The sequence below is a fragment of the Chiloscyllium plagiosum genome, chromosome 21 (genome assembly GCF_004010195.1).
Source record: "Chiloscyllium plagiosum isolate BGI_BamShark_2017 chromosome 21, ASM401019v2, whole genome shotgun sequence".
Lineage (NCBI taxonomy): Eukaryota > Metazoa > Chordata > Chondrichthyes > Orectolobiformes > Hemiscylliidae > Chiloscyllium > Chiloscyllium plagiosum.
This window is the reverse complement of record NC_057730.1, coordinates 38,185,000-38,199,662: the sequence shown is the minus strand read 5'-3', so window position 1 is coordinate 38,199,662 and position 14,663 is coordinate 38,185,000. Positions and strand designations below refer to the sequence as shown.

Genomic DNA, 14,663 nt, shown 5'->3' with positions numbered 1-14,663 from the left:
TGCGGTGGAGGGCATCGTCGACCACGTTGGGGGGGAAATTGCGGTCCTTGAAGAAGGAGGCCATCTGGGTTGTGCGTTTTTGGAACTGGTCCTCCTGGGAGCAGATGCGGCGGAATCGAAGGAATTGGGAGAATGGGATGGCGTTTTTACAGGGGGCAGGATGGGAGGAGGCGTAGTCCAGGTAGCTGTGGGAGTCGGATTCAACAATAAAATGAAATGTTGCAAATGCAACAAACTAAATTGCTTTGAGAGACTGCTGCCTGAGTTAACAGTTAATAGTTACATGACTAAGCCAAGCTTCCTTACCCCAGCAGAAGTACATATACCAAAGCAAAATTGGATTGATGGCATAAGGAAGCTGGATTAAGCACTGTAAATATTAGATGCTGGCTCATGAACACTGGCTTTCAAGAGTTCAGATTAGAAGAGTAGCAACACAACATAGTTTTGTTGTAACAAGTGATAGTCACCAGAGAGAAGTAAAACCTGTTCTTTGCTTCACCTGCTGTATATTTCCAGTACATCCTAGCTTCATTCAAAATGAGAAATTCTTCCAAGGAAGTATTTTAGGGTTAAATGTGTTTGGAGAAATGCTGAAAATAAAGGTCAAAATGGCAGGTGTTAAATAGTCATAGAAAGTGAAAATGGAAGTCAGAGGGCTTTCAGGAACAAGCTCTAGAAAAATTAGATGCAAGACAATGCTGAGGATTGCACAATGCATCTGATTCTTACAGCACCTGTTTAGATTTAATTATCCACCAAAAGCTGAGATACATATACTAGTAGTGGATGGAACCATCCTCTACAGGAGCAGTTCCAGTTACCTGGTGCTGGTATGCACTATTTGAAATGCAATCACAACCTTCATCCCTTCCAAACATCACAGAGTGCAATCCAACTGTCTCTTTTTCAAAGGGAACCATTTGCCCCTATGTGGAATGCTGAAGCATGAACTTCACATTTTGCCTTCAACTGAACTTTGGCACAATAGGATAATTGGAGACAAGAAAGTTCATTTGCTATCGCACATTCTTTTGAAAATTACATCAAACTGACACCCACAGCCACAACAAATTTCAAAACAATGAATTACTGAATCTTGCAGAAATCTGCAGCACAGCAGATGACATTAAGTCTATGAAGCCTGTGCCGGTGGTTGAGTAAATATCAATTACTTGTGTTTAGCCACTTAATATTTTTCCCTCAACCAGCATCATTTAAAAAAACTGGTCAATCATTCATTACTGCATACTGCAGTTACATTTGCCTCTGTAGCATTGGACACTGAATTTCAAAACAACTGTTTCCAAGAGATGCAATAAAGATAGTGTTTAAATGCAAGTTTGTTTCTTTTCCAGAATGCCTGTTTTCACTGAAGATTTAACCAAAACATGATCCTCTACCTGCACTATGGTAAATGGAGAATGAAAGATAACATGATAATTGTCGAACTTGACAAATTTATGCACACAATAGTAAGTAGACAAGCCTATATCTTAAACACAGCATTTGAGGCAGGATTTAAATTTAAGTTATAAATTTATAAGTCTAAAAACCTTAAACTGAAAAAGCCTCCCCAAAGCTCATCAGACAAAGACTCCATCTGCTATGGTACTGGACTATACTAAAACAGATTCATGTCAAATTGGCTTACCACACTTAGAGAAATCTTTGAAAAGTTACAATTAACCACCTATCCCAAACAAGAAAGTTAAAAATGATTTCTGCTCCTGACAGGTGCACGTGGACATATGGAGAAACAGGACAAAACTCAAGAAATATATCCTTTCCACAGTTCAAGTCCAACTTAACTCTGTATTGGAAGAATTGCAGCCAAAACACCAGACAGCTAGCGACCAGCACTTTAAGAACTGTACTAGCCTGAGTCACTGTTTTTAGGTGTGTTGCAAAAAACTTGAAGTCAGATAGTTGTATTAGAAATTTGGACTACATAAATTCATTTGTAGGTATTATTGAATCATAGAATCTCCATGGTACTACTCAAGTCTGAAGCTTGTGATGCCACAAAGTCCAAAAATTATTCACCTCAAGGCACAAAATATTTTGTACATCACTAATTATTAAGTATTAAGAAATGAATTATTTAACCATTAGTAAGCAATCAGGTCAGTTAGAGGTTCTCTCTCAAAAGTCCAAAAGCCAAGGTCAATAAACTCCATATATTCTAACTCTTGGAACAACTAGATGATTGTGAAGGAGTTTCTCAACATTTCATTTATACTCATGTATGGATGTAGGTTCACTCACTGAGCTGGAAGGTTCATTTTCAGATGTTTTGTCACCATACTAAGTAACATCATCAGTGAGTGTCTGGATGAAGCACTGGTGGCATTGCACAGCACTGACGTCATCAACCCAAGGAAACCTAAACACAAATAGAAAGCAGCCATGCCACCCTGAGGTTCACTGATGAAATTACCTAGTATGGTGACAAAACGTCTGAAAATGAACCTTCCAGCTCAGCGAGCAAACCTACATCAGAACCTCAACCTGAGCTACAAATCTTCTCAATATTCATTCATTTTACTTTTTTTTGGAACATTATGCAGATTTTGCATTAACAAGGACAAATATGGCAGACACTATTTATAAAACGGGATATCTAAAGGTTGTTCAGGTGTGAGGAATGGTGACCCCTCCATTATGTCATTCCAAGTATAGGTCTACACTACATCTCAAGGCCATTAGCATTCTCACTTTTTTCCCCTTTATCTTGAGACTGCCTTCTTCCAGTTGAGCTATAACCAGAGGTGAGAGAGCTCTAACTACGTGGGTAAGGACACCCGACCTGATGCATCTGCTAGATGCCAACCCAGTAGTGGTCACAGCCCGCACTCCAGTCTCTGCTCACAGGTATTGTCTGTAGTGGGCTCAAATCCAAATCGCTGACTCAAGAGGCAGGAATGCTGTCACTAAACCAACGGCTTACTCCTGATTATGCATGTTTATTTTGAAGAACTTTTGTTCCACTTAGTTTGCAACGTCTAATGTCTGTAAACTTCGATCAAATTAACGTCAAATATGCAGAGAATAAACCTTTGCGCTGCATCTACCAATGCCGTAACTGATCCGAAAGTGTTTGATGCAAATAGCGAGTGCCAAGTAGGAAGTGTTCCATTCCCAGAACTGGCATCAATCATATCATACGAGCACAAAACCCACATAAAAAGTTCATTTTTCTTTAAAACGAGTACAAATCTATTCAAGTTATTGTATTCCATTTTAAATGTGAGGAATATATGTACATATATTCAAAGTCAAAAGTACTCCAAAACAGCGAAAGGAGATATAATGCAATTGTTTTCAAAAAATTAGAACGTTCTTATCGCCACAAATGCTGGCTTCCAAGAACAATGCGGCAATGCAAATACAGATACAGATGCAGATGCAAAACACCAACAGAGAAAGCCTCAAAAGTAAATTTCTCTACCTAAATCTTTCTATTCAAACAAATTACAACGACCACGCTGAACTGGTAATTGAGTCAATGTTTCCCTTTAAGATGAACACTCCCAGTCTGAGGCTATCCATTAACTGCCGCAAAAACAGTACTGAAATAGTGAAATCTGTGCATTGCGTATTTCTATAAAGATCACCATACTGGGTCAAATTAAAGGACAAAACCGCATGCAAGAACGCTGAGCTAGCAACCTTCAGCTACCAGAAGCTGGCTGCATTTGCTGTTTGGCATTGCAACTTACGGTAACTCCCTGCTTGAAGTCTTTGCTGCAAACAAGCTACTGTAAAGGAAGGCTGATTGTGCAACGAATGGAAGAAACAAGCTAGCTCCAAAATGCTTGTTACACTGTGCCAGTTATGCACCGCGCAGCTTCTAACACACAAAAAAACATAAATCTCACAATGAATTCGATTGAGAGCTTGAAATTAAAATTGCAAAACTTACCTTGTCTCTTGTCCATAAGTTCCCAGAAGTGCAACTGAGGCGTGACGTGCCTTTAAGGGAAGTCTCATTAACAAACTCAAAGAACTTAGTGCATGCTTTGGGCCCCACTCTGCAGACCTGCATGCACGCTGTTCTTGCAAAACAATTTGGTGTTGCTTTGCTTCTCCGATGTTTCTCCTTTTTTCTTCCGTCTGCTCCCTGACGAGAATGTTTCCTTATGTTAAAAATATACCCTCGTCTTCAATTGCACCGACATCGATCTTCCTTCCAACTCAGTTGCCACAAACTCAACATAGAGGCTGCAGTAAAAAACCAATCTCAACCATGACATCACACAGGAAGTTGGAAAGTTGCCAAACAAGGAGGCTACAGAGGTGTAAGTCTTTTTTAAAAATACACCAAAATGTCTACAAGTGACGATCATACTAGGTGGCTTTTTCAACATTTCTCTCTTGTTTATTGATTTATACACACACACACACACACACCTATGAGCAATTGGGTTCTGAAGGAGGTGTTTTATTGAACAAACTCTTTCTGAAAAACGTTTCTGATCTTTTCCTTAACCAAACGTTAGGACTGTCTGGTTAATCATAGAACATTATAGCACAGAATGAGGCCATTTAAAATTACTCTTACTCTCAGTTTTTTTCCATAGTTCTGCAAATTTTATCCATTCAAGTGTTTATAAAATTCGTTTTTGAATATTACTGAAATCTGTTTCTGCTTTTCTTTCCAGCAAGGCATCGCAGGTCTAATTATACATTGAATAAAAGAAATCTCATCTCAACTGTCTCTTTAGAAGAAGCAGTTTTGATGCCTTAACTAATTTCAGAAATCTGACTTTTTTTTAAAAAGAGTCTTGAATTACTGGCAAAACCAGTGCATAACGTGTATCTCGAGTCTCCAGTTAATTAGCTCTCCAACAGTTTGCGATGGACTAATAATTCACTACAAAATAAAAATGCAAAAGTGGGACTTGTACTTTGACTAATAGACAAAAATGTATCAACACTCCTGGGCCTGAAGTGCTCAGGAAAGACACATAATTAGTACAACGATAAACAAATACCTATCTACAATACACAAGCAGGATATAAGCAGAATTTATGCTGCTTTATTCTTCTCCTTGGGCTAATTCCAATGGTGTTTAGTAATCACTTTCAGGAGGATTGAGCTGAATCTCGTACCTTCTCTGTCACTGTTTTTGAGGAAACTGGCCTGATGCATTTGACAGGCTGAGTTGAGATGTTTTCCCATAATGAGAATGCCAGTCATTTGTTTTGATCTTTAGTAATAGCTGAATGTGGTGGGTTCCCCTGAAAATATCCTCATAGTTTCAGCTTAAAAAAAGTAAGGGAAAAGATATGAAAGTTTATTTTTAACATGCATATTTAATTTTTTTGGAGTTAAACAAGTGACTTGCTAAGTAGAATTTTAGTGAACTCAACTGTATTGATTTGATCAAAATAGTCTTACAGAAGTTATTTCAATTAATTTTTTAAAATCTACTTCTTGGTATAAGCAAAAAGCAAATCAGTTAGAAGAATTTGCAATTGGCTACAACAACAAGATAGCAGAAGTACTTGATGATGGAACATACCTTGACAGCTTATAATTTAACTAAGCAATAGCCTTAATGGCAAGCAATGTTTTCCAAGTATAAGTTATCAAAGGCCTTTAAGCAATTTCAATAAATATGGGTCATGATTAAACCATTTAATTTGAGGCAAGAGGTATATAAACAAAAAATTAACAACCTGACTACACATTCACAATGCAGTACAATACGGAAAGGCAGGAACAACTTTTGGAAATGTTTTGCACTCTAAATCATTGAGAAGAACATCAGAGGTCTTTGTACAAAATTCAGTTGGGTAATGCCTACAATTTTGGCACTTCTTTCCTAGCCAGTGACAGACACCATTTTGTCATTAGCATAGCTACTAGAAGTGTGCAAATAAAGATTAGACAGACCATGATGTTAATTAATTCTAGTGGTGCTATACTCAAACTTATGTTCCAACTAACACCCTTTCAACTACTGCATGACAAAACATATGTTCAGCAGTATGTATGATCCACCACCAGTGCTATTTAAAACAAGCTTGTCAAACACACGTGTCTTGATGTGGATCATGGAGCTGGTATACATGATGCAGCTGAGTGAAAATAAACATCTGCAAGGAGCTGCTCCTCTAGTCAGACTGTTTATCTGCCATACTCTGTGATAGTACTGAGCCTATCTTTATCTTTATCAAACATGGAAGAGAATCATTCTGATTGGAGGAGAAGTGAACAGTGCAAAGGTTAGTGGCTTTATTCAGCCTGAATGCATGAGCCTCAACAGTGAATTTTCAATGACTGGGAGAGAGTCTGTTTATCAGAGGATGTATGTTCCTGGGTAGCTGTGAGGGAAGAAGAGGCTCCCTGACCTCAGGTAGTTGTAGTGGATGCAAGCGGGTAGGGGAACAAGTCTCCATTTTCCTAGGAGAGAGAAAGAGTCCACAAAAGGAGCGAATGAGACAGTGAGTTAGAGAGAGAGACACACACAGCACCTGTGGGTGAATATGTGTGTGTCTGTCTGAGAGAGAGTGAGGGAGAAAGAGACAGCCCATTTGAAGAAATGCAAGTGTGCCTTTAGAGTAGAGTACTGACTTGCTTTGCTGTAACCATGTGATTTTGACTTCTGCTGCAAGTGCCTAATTTGAGTAGAGGCCGGACAACCATTAAACAGATAACATGATGTCAAAGTGATGCAAATGAAAATATGTTAACGTTCAGAGTCAGCTGATGAAAGAAATAGCAAGGAAGAAAGACAAAACACATCACAACTTTGAATTAATGGGTGAGTAAAAATGGCTGTGTATTTCCCACACCCTACTACTGTGGAAATGAAAGGAGATGTGAGACAGATTTTCTTTTCCATTCTCAATGGCCAAACTATGCCATTGAAACAGAGTTTCTTTTAAAAAACTTAAGCACTTATGTGTTGCAATCCTGCTGTCAGTAAATTACAAACTGTATAATAGCCCAATTCTCACTGAGGGATAGAGAAGTCAGGAGAGATTTTGCAGACTTTGAAGAAACACTTTGAACCCCATATTAATGGTACTTATGAAAAGTGTTTGTTCAGCATCAGAGCTTAAGGTGGGGGAGCTATTCATCAATATGATTGCACTGAAATATCTAGCTTAATCTGACAGTTTGCACAACCAAAAGATGATATCATCAGAGATAGCACTGTCTTCAGCATAAAGGATCCTGCCGTGAGAGCACATTTGTTGAGTGGAGAAAGTTTTGAGGCTGTCAATAATCAGCTAAAGCATGTTAATGGCCAAAAAAGGAAGAGATATTTGCAGAAAAGCAACAAAATGATCAAAACCAGAGAACAAAATGTAAATATTGGAGGGCACATCTCACAAAAGAGTGGAAAGCCTCTCCAGTGTCTGGAAAACAGAACCTGACTCACTCTGCACACGCATGTATAATTGGAGAGATATCAGCAAATTAATCTGATGAATTACTTTATACCATACAACAGGTTGAAGTTGTCAAGTCTAAAAGTGATGAATGGTTTGTGACTGTTAGAACGATGACTGCAGAATGTGAGCAGCAAGAGAATGTGAAGCGTCAGATTGTCATCAGTGCTTCATTTACAGTTTCACAGATCTTTACAAAGTGGTATCCCAAAACTGAAACCATCAAAAGTAAGGTTGAAGCTGTATGATGGAATAATACTCATGTCAGAGAACAAATAGAATTCAGAACTCAATGCAATGGGAAGAAATGAAGATCTTGAGCTGCAGATAGTAGATATTTAGCAAAATCCATTCATCTCAGCTAAAGCTTGGCCTAGTAACCCTCAATATGCCAAAAGAGATTTCCAATTTCACAGCCCATGAAGCCATTGATTATTGAACAGATCCTAAAAGATTACAAAAATGTATTTACAGGTCTTGGATATGCTCCTGGAATATTATCATGAAGTAGATGAAAGAGTTAGACTAACTCAACCAAGGAATGTTTCAACTGCCTTCAAGTCCTGCCTGAAATACAAGATAAAACAGCTCGATAAGAAGGGAGTGATCCAGGAAGTGACACCTCCTATAGAATGGATCAGCAACATGGCTGCAGTGAAACTACCTGCAAAACTGAAAGTATGTATAAATCCAAAGGATCTCAATAAAACTTTGAAGAAATCTCACTGTCCCATGCCCAAAATTAGAGGTTTTGCCTCAACTTGCAAAGGCAAAGATCTTCATTACCCAAAATGCAAAGGATGTTTACTGGCAAATTTAGTTGGATGAAAGCAGCCGTTTTCGAAAACATTCTGGATAACATTCAAGTGTTACAAATAGTTATAAATGCCATTTAACATTTCTACTGCTCTTGAATACTAATAAAAGACAGCACAAGATAGTCACTCGTCCCGGATTGGAAACTATTGTGCATAATTTGCTAGTCTATGGATGTGGAAACGTATGGATGAAATAATTGCATACCACACAGAATATAGTGTGACTGCACCAAATGAACCTGAAACTGAACAAGAAAAAGATGCATTTGAAGTTGATTAAAGTCAAGTTTACCTGGATCCTGACAAGGTAGGAGCTGCAGCAGAGACATAAAAACATGATCTACATAGCAAAGTCCTTGAGTAATCTTTCATTTGAGAGTGAACCTCTATACAAGGTAAAGACAAGTGGTATTATTAGAGCACTGAACAAAAAGCAGTTTTCACTGATACCATTGTTTTAATGATGAAGTCATCTTGCTTGTCTGATGCCAGTGACAAGAACATGGGCCAACACTTAAGCAGCAAGGAGAGACAATTTGAGCTGGTTACTGCTAAGAAAGAGCTGTGAGATGGCACTGTTCAGGACACCTTCCATCACTTTACTAATGCTTGAGGGTAGACTGATGGGGCAATTAAAGGCCGTTGTATTTGATTTGCTCTTTGTGTACAGAATATATCTGAGCAACTTCCATATTGTCTGGTAGATGCCAGTGTTGTACGGGAACAGCTTGCAACTTGGGGTGCAGCAAGTTCTGGAGCATAAATTTTAAGGACTATTGCTAGTAAGTTGTCTTTGCAGTATCCAGTGTCTCCATCCATTTCTTAATGTTACAGGGAATGAATGGAATTGTCTGAAGACTGGCATCTGTGATGCTGGGGATCTCTGAAGAAGGCCAAGATAGAACTTTCACTCAACATTTTTGGATGAAGACTGTTGCGAATATTTCAGCCTTATCTTTTGTACTGATGTACAGCTCCCCCATCATTGAGTATGGAGATAGTTCTATAGCATCCTGCACACATGAGTTGTTTAATTATGCATCACCATTCCTGACTAGATGTGTCTGGACTGCAGAGTTTAGCTCTAATACACTGATTGTAAAGAGTATTATTAAATGGGTAAAAGCTAAGAAAGTTGCAACACAAAGGGATTTGTGGGTAATTGTGCATAAAAGAAAACAATAGCCCACATGTGCAACAGATAACCAGGAAGGCTAAGAATATTGACCCTTACTTCAAGGGGGTCAGAGTATAAGCATACGGAAGTCTTAATGTACAAGGTAGCAGTGACACCAAATCTGGATTACTGTGAGCAGTTTTGGTCCCCCTATTTAAGAAAGAATATTGTTTAATTCAATCCATGGTATGGAGGGATTCTCTTAAGGGCAAATGCTAAATATCGGTCATTCTGCTATAACATGCATTTCGTCAGCACAAATTGGCTATAACGAAATGGACGAATTGTGAACATTGTTTGGATAATGTGGACTTTCTATTGAACAGGTATCATGATTTTCTGTTCGCGATCTTCTTTCATGCAGTTTTCTACAGCACGGTTTTCTATAGCGTGAGGTTGCAGAGGAACACAACCCTGTCGTGTTATAACAGAATGACCTGTACACTGGAACTCCATTCACTGGAGTTTATAACAATGAGAGGTGATCCCACTGAGACATATAGGATTCTGAGCCAGAAGAAACAGAGGGCAGTCTTAGAATAAAAAAATCGAGAGAACGGCGCTGGAAAAGCACAGCAGGTCAGGCAGCATCCGAGGAGCAGGAGAATTGACGTTTCGGGCAAAAGCCCTTCATCAGGAATGAGGTAGATTCTCCTGCTCCTCGTGTGCTGCCTGACCTGCTGTGCTTTTCCAGCACCACACTCTTGACTCTAATCTCCAGCATATGCAGTCCTCACTTTTGCCTTAGAATAAAGAGGTCAATTTAAGAGGAATATAACGAGGAATTTCTTCTCTCAAGAGGGATGCGAGTCTTTGGGACTTCTTTCCACACAGCAGAGTCCTTGTGTATATCGAAATCTGAGGTAGATTCGTGGTCAGTAGGCGAATCATGGGTTATGAGGAAAAGGCAGGAAAGAGGACATGAGGAGAGCTAGATGAACAATGATGCAACTGAATGGTACAGCAGGCTCGAGGGGCTGAATGGCCAATTCCTATTCCTATTTCTTATGGTCTTATGAGTGTGAAATTGCTTAATTATGTCTATAAATTGCTGCTTATGTTGTTTGGTACATAAATAGCCCTGTTTTGTAGTTTCACCAGGTTGACATCTTGTTTGTCAGTATTCCTGGTACTGTTCTTGACAAGTCCTTCTACACTCTTCACTGATGCTGTGAGATTAAAGCAATGCTTCCATTCTAGAATCTCTTTAAAGTTCTGCACTATACTGAGTGTGTCTCATGATTAATCATGGTTTTCTGCATGCTGTAACAGCTTGCTACTTTGAAGGGAAGGGCCTTGTCACAACCTATACAGACAAAATCTGAAGAGGAAAAGCAAGAGTCATAGAGTCATGGAGATCTACAGGTCAGAAAAAAAAACCCTTCGAGCCATCACATCTGCACCAGTCAAAAGCAATCAGCTAACTGTTCTAATTTCATTTTCTAGTACTTGACCCATATGCCTTGAATGCCTTGGCGTCACAAGTGTACATCTAGATATTTCTTAAATGTTATGATGATTTCTGCTTCTACCACCCTTTTAGGCAATGAATTCCAGATTCCTACCACCCTCTGACAAAATGATTTTTCCTCATATCTCCTCTAAACCTTCTGGCCCTTACCAGGATGTTGCCAGAGTGGAGAACACCACAGACGGTTTTTCAGAGTGGCCTTACTCAATTCTAGAATTATAGGTCTTCAGACTGCACCAGCGTGGGCAAGAATGGTAGCAGTTTAGATTGACCAGCTAATGGGTAACAAGAAGGGCTGTAGGTGTGTTTGTGGTGTCAAAAGTATTGTGATCCTGAGAGAAGGGAACAGGTTTCTCCTCCACTGCTTCACTGTTACTGTCACAGGACAGATTGCTGAGTGATATTCTGAGTTGAGACTCCACCTTTGACAACAATCTAAGCATTCATAGCAGCAACCTGAACTTGTAGAAATTCAATCTAAGCCTCCACTGCAACACTCCAACACCACGTGGACTTTGCTTATGCTTCAATGAGAAGCTGCAAATTCAGCCATTAGATGCTAACAGGTATGACATTGAATTTCATCACATGTTACATGTTTTTGTATGTTATTATGTTCTTCGTACAAACTCAGGCCAGACTTAAACTGGGTTTATTAAGAACATATACATGGTGATATTTCTGCTCTGAGCTATATTATTTCCACCTTTCTAGCATAGTCCCTAACATATGACTACCAAGGTTACAGTTATATCACAGCATGCTTAGGCTAATCTGCATTTTCATTAAATTTTATCTCTACATTCCACATGAGAAAACAATGAGTAGCAAGATCTGAACAAGCTTGATGCTGGACTTTACCATTTTTCTTGATAGTATGGCAGGTCCATTTGACAGGCTTATCAATGTACCATGCATTACTGTGTGCAAGTCTTTGAGACTTTGTACACCATCTGAAAGTTCTTACATGAGTCCTTTGGAGCAGAGGTCTGGTGAGCAACTCTACTAACTTTTCCTCCTTGCTGTCTGTGGGCCACTTATATGAAGTGTCTCTCAAGGTGCAGACCCCACTTGTAAAGTTTGTGTGATATCAGTATCCGAGTTGTGGCTGCAACTGTGAGAGTGAGTGACTTTCTTTCTGCTCCTCAGCCTCCTTTATTCTACCATTGTAAGCCAAGTGGCAGTTCTCAAATATGTGAAAAGAGAAAGGCACATGGGCAGAGTTGTGATGAATGGAAGGAGTCAAACCATGAAGCATATGCTTAGACTATCTACAGCTTGTGTATTGGAAGAGACTGTAGGATAAGTAGTAAATGGGATATGAGGAGGAGTAGGATGAGGTATAGGCATATCCCCAACTAAATCCTTTCAAGCCAATCACTAACCAGCTTCATTATAACCACTCAATTTTGACAAATATAGTCTCATCCTTCAAGGCAAGGGACATTAAGTTATGCCTGTTTATCACCAAAAGTTGTTGCTGTTTCCAGTATTGTGCAATCTTTATCTGCAAAGGTGAGGAAAGTTTGTTAGTAGTGTTACAATATGCATTGGTGATGTAGCTGTCTTGGTTGAATAGTTGGCAGTATGTCCAAGTTTTGTGATATGCTTGTGAAGTTTGCAGCATTGCTGAATGTGACATTGAGGTGTAGCTATGAATGTGAGGTATGAATTGTGATCATTGGAGTTTGTTAGCAATGAACAATGGAAATGTCATGCATTGAGCACAGTGCAAGGCTCATTGTACATCTGAATATGAAATTTGAAGACATATTCACTGACTTTGAATGAGCACTTTTATGGTGTCTTTGAACTCCTTTTGATATTACATGCTGGTCATCAGGCTAACTACTGTCTGCTCCCATTGCCTTTGCAGTATCTGTTTGAATGGCCACCTGGTCGTTGTGGACAAAGGATCTCTATGCTCCTATCCACCTCCTAGAGAAGGTCTCCATTGCTATATCAAAGAACCTTAGGGCCCATTCGTCCCCTGTTACACCATATTCATTCAGCCTACGAATCAGTCTCGCACAGCAACTCTCATCACTTGTCCAGTTAACATGCACTCCAGTTAATATGTGCTTAGAGTCATAGAGATGTACAGCACGGAAACAGACCTTTTGGTCCAAGTCGTCCATGCCAACCAGATATCCTAACCTAATCTAGTCCCATTTACCAGCACTTGACCCGCATCTCACCAAACTCTTCCTATTCATACACCCATCCAGATGTCTTTTAAATGCTGTAATTGTACCAGCCTCTACTATTTCCTCTGGCAGCTCATTCCATACACACACTACACACTATGTGAAAAAGTTGCCCCTTAGGTCCCTTTTATATCTTTCCCCTCTCACCCTAAATCGGTGCCCTTTAGTTCTGGACTCCCCCACCCCAGGGAAAAGACTTTGTCTATTTACCCTATCCATGCCCCTCATGATTTTATAAACCTCTATAAGGCCACCCCTCAGCCTCTGACACTCCAGGGAAAACAGCCCCAGCCTATTCAACCACTCCCTATAGCTCAAATCCTCAACTCTGGCAACATCCTTGTAAATCTTTTCTGAACCCTTTCCAATAGGAAGTCCAGAGTTGCACACAATATTCCAAAATGTCCCGTAGAGGCGCAACATGACCTCCCAACTCCTATACTCAATGCTCTGACCAAAAAAAGAAAGCACACCAAATGCCATCATCATTATCCTATCTACCTGCAACTCTACTTTCAAGGAAATAAGAACCTGCACATCAAGGTCTCTTTGTTCAGCAACACTCCCCAGGACCTTATCATTAAGTGTATAAGTCCTGCTCTAATTTGGTTTTCCAAATTGCAGCACCTCGCTTTTATCTAACTTAAAATCCATCTGCCACTTCTCAGATGGATTTTAAGTTTGATAAAAGTGAAGTGTTGCAATTTGGCCCATCTGATCAAGATTCTGTTATACTCTAAGGTAACCTTCTTCGCTGTCCACTACACCTCCAATTTCGGTGTCATCTGCAAACTTCTCCTTTATGTATTACAGGCTCACTTTAAGAAGTGCATGTTGACTTGAACATGTGTTTATTTTCACAGTTTTGGACTCCTTGCACAGGAATGCAACCACTTAACAGGATACTCAGTATGCAGTGCACCCTGCAATGTAGCAGAATGAACAGATGCAATTTTATTGTGGATTACAAGCTATATGCCTATATTCAGGTAATATTCAATTTTCACAGCCTTTATTACACAATATGGAAAAGAACAAGGAATTGTCCTGGTGTTTTGATAAAAATTTGTACATCAGTCATCATCAAAACAAAAACAGATTAATTTAATCATTCATTTCCTGACTGAATTTTTAAATAATTTATCAAATTAAGCATTTTAAGGTACTTAATAATATTTGGAATATAAATAGAAAGATTATATTGACATTTATTTGAAATATTGTGGTATGCAATTTCCCCTAAAAGTACAATTAAAAAAATAGAATTTACATCATCAAGGTCATACATAACACTAACATCTGGACCACTGCACTATATCTGTATATACTTCATCATAAAGTCATGAAAGGTACTAAATAAATGCAAGTTCCTTCTTTGTTTTTTCTTTCACAACATGATCAAAGGCAGGATATCCTCTGCACAACCTCCTGACCTCCATGCCAAGCTAAAGATCTGCCAAAATTCTACATCATTTGTGTAATAGAAAATGGCAGGAATAAAAACTAAATAATTCCATATGCCTTTACCGATGCCATGACAGTAATGTCTTGGGCCAGTAATGCTGTCTAGGCTGCCTTCTTAG

General features: G+C 39.2%; 1 protein-coding gene across 2 annotated transcripts in view; it reads right to left on the bottom strand.

The window, feature by feature from the left end:
• LOC122560779 (dual specificity mitogen-activated protein kinase kinase 6-like) overlaps positions 1-14,663 on the bottom strand; it is a 124,544-nt gene that overhangs the window by 90,267 nt on the left and 19,614 nt on the right. Inside the window, exon 1 of one of the 2 annotated variants that reach the window (XM_043711861.1) lies at positions 3,926-4,254. The exons of the other annotated variant lie outside the window; for it this stretch is intronic. Coding sequence (XP_043567796.1) covers positions 3,926-3,941 — 16 coding nt within the window. The 5' untranslated portion in view covers positions 3,942-4,254. Of the gene's footprint in view, positions 1-3,925; positions 4,255-14,663 lie in introns of those variants that run through there. 2 annotated transcript variants of the gene reach the window in all.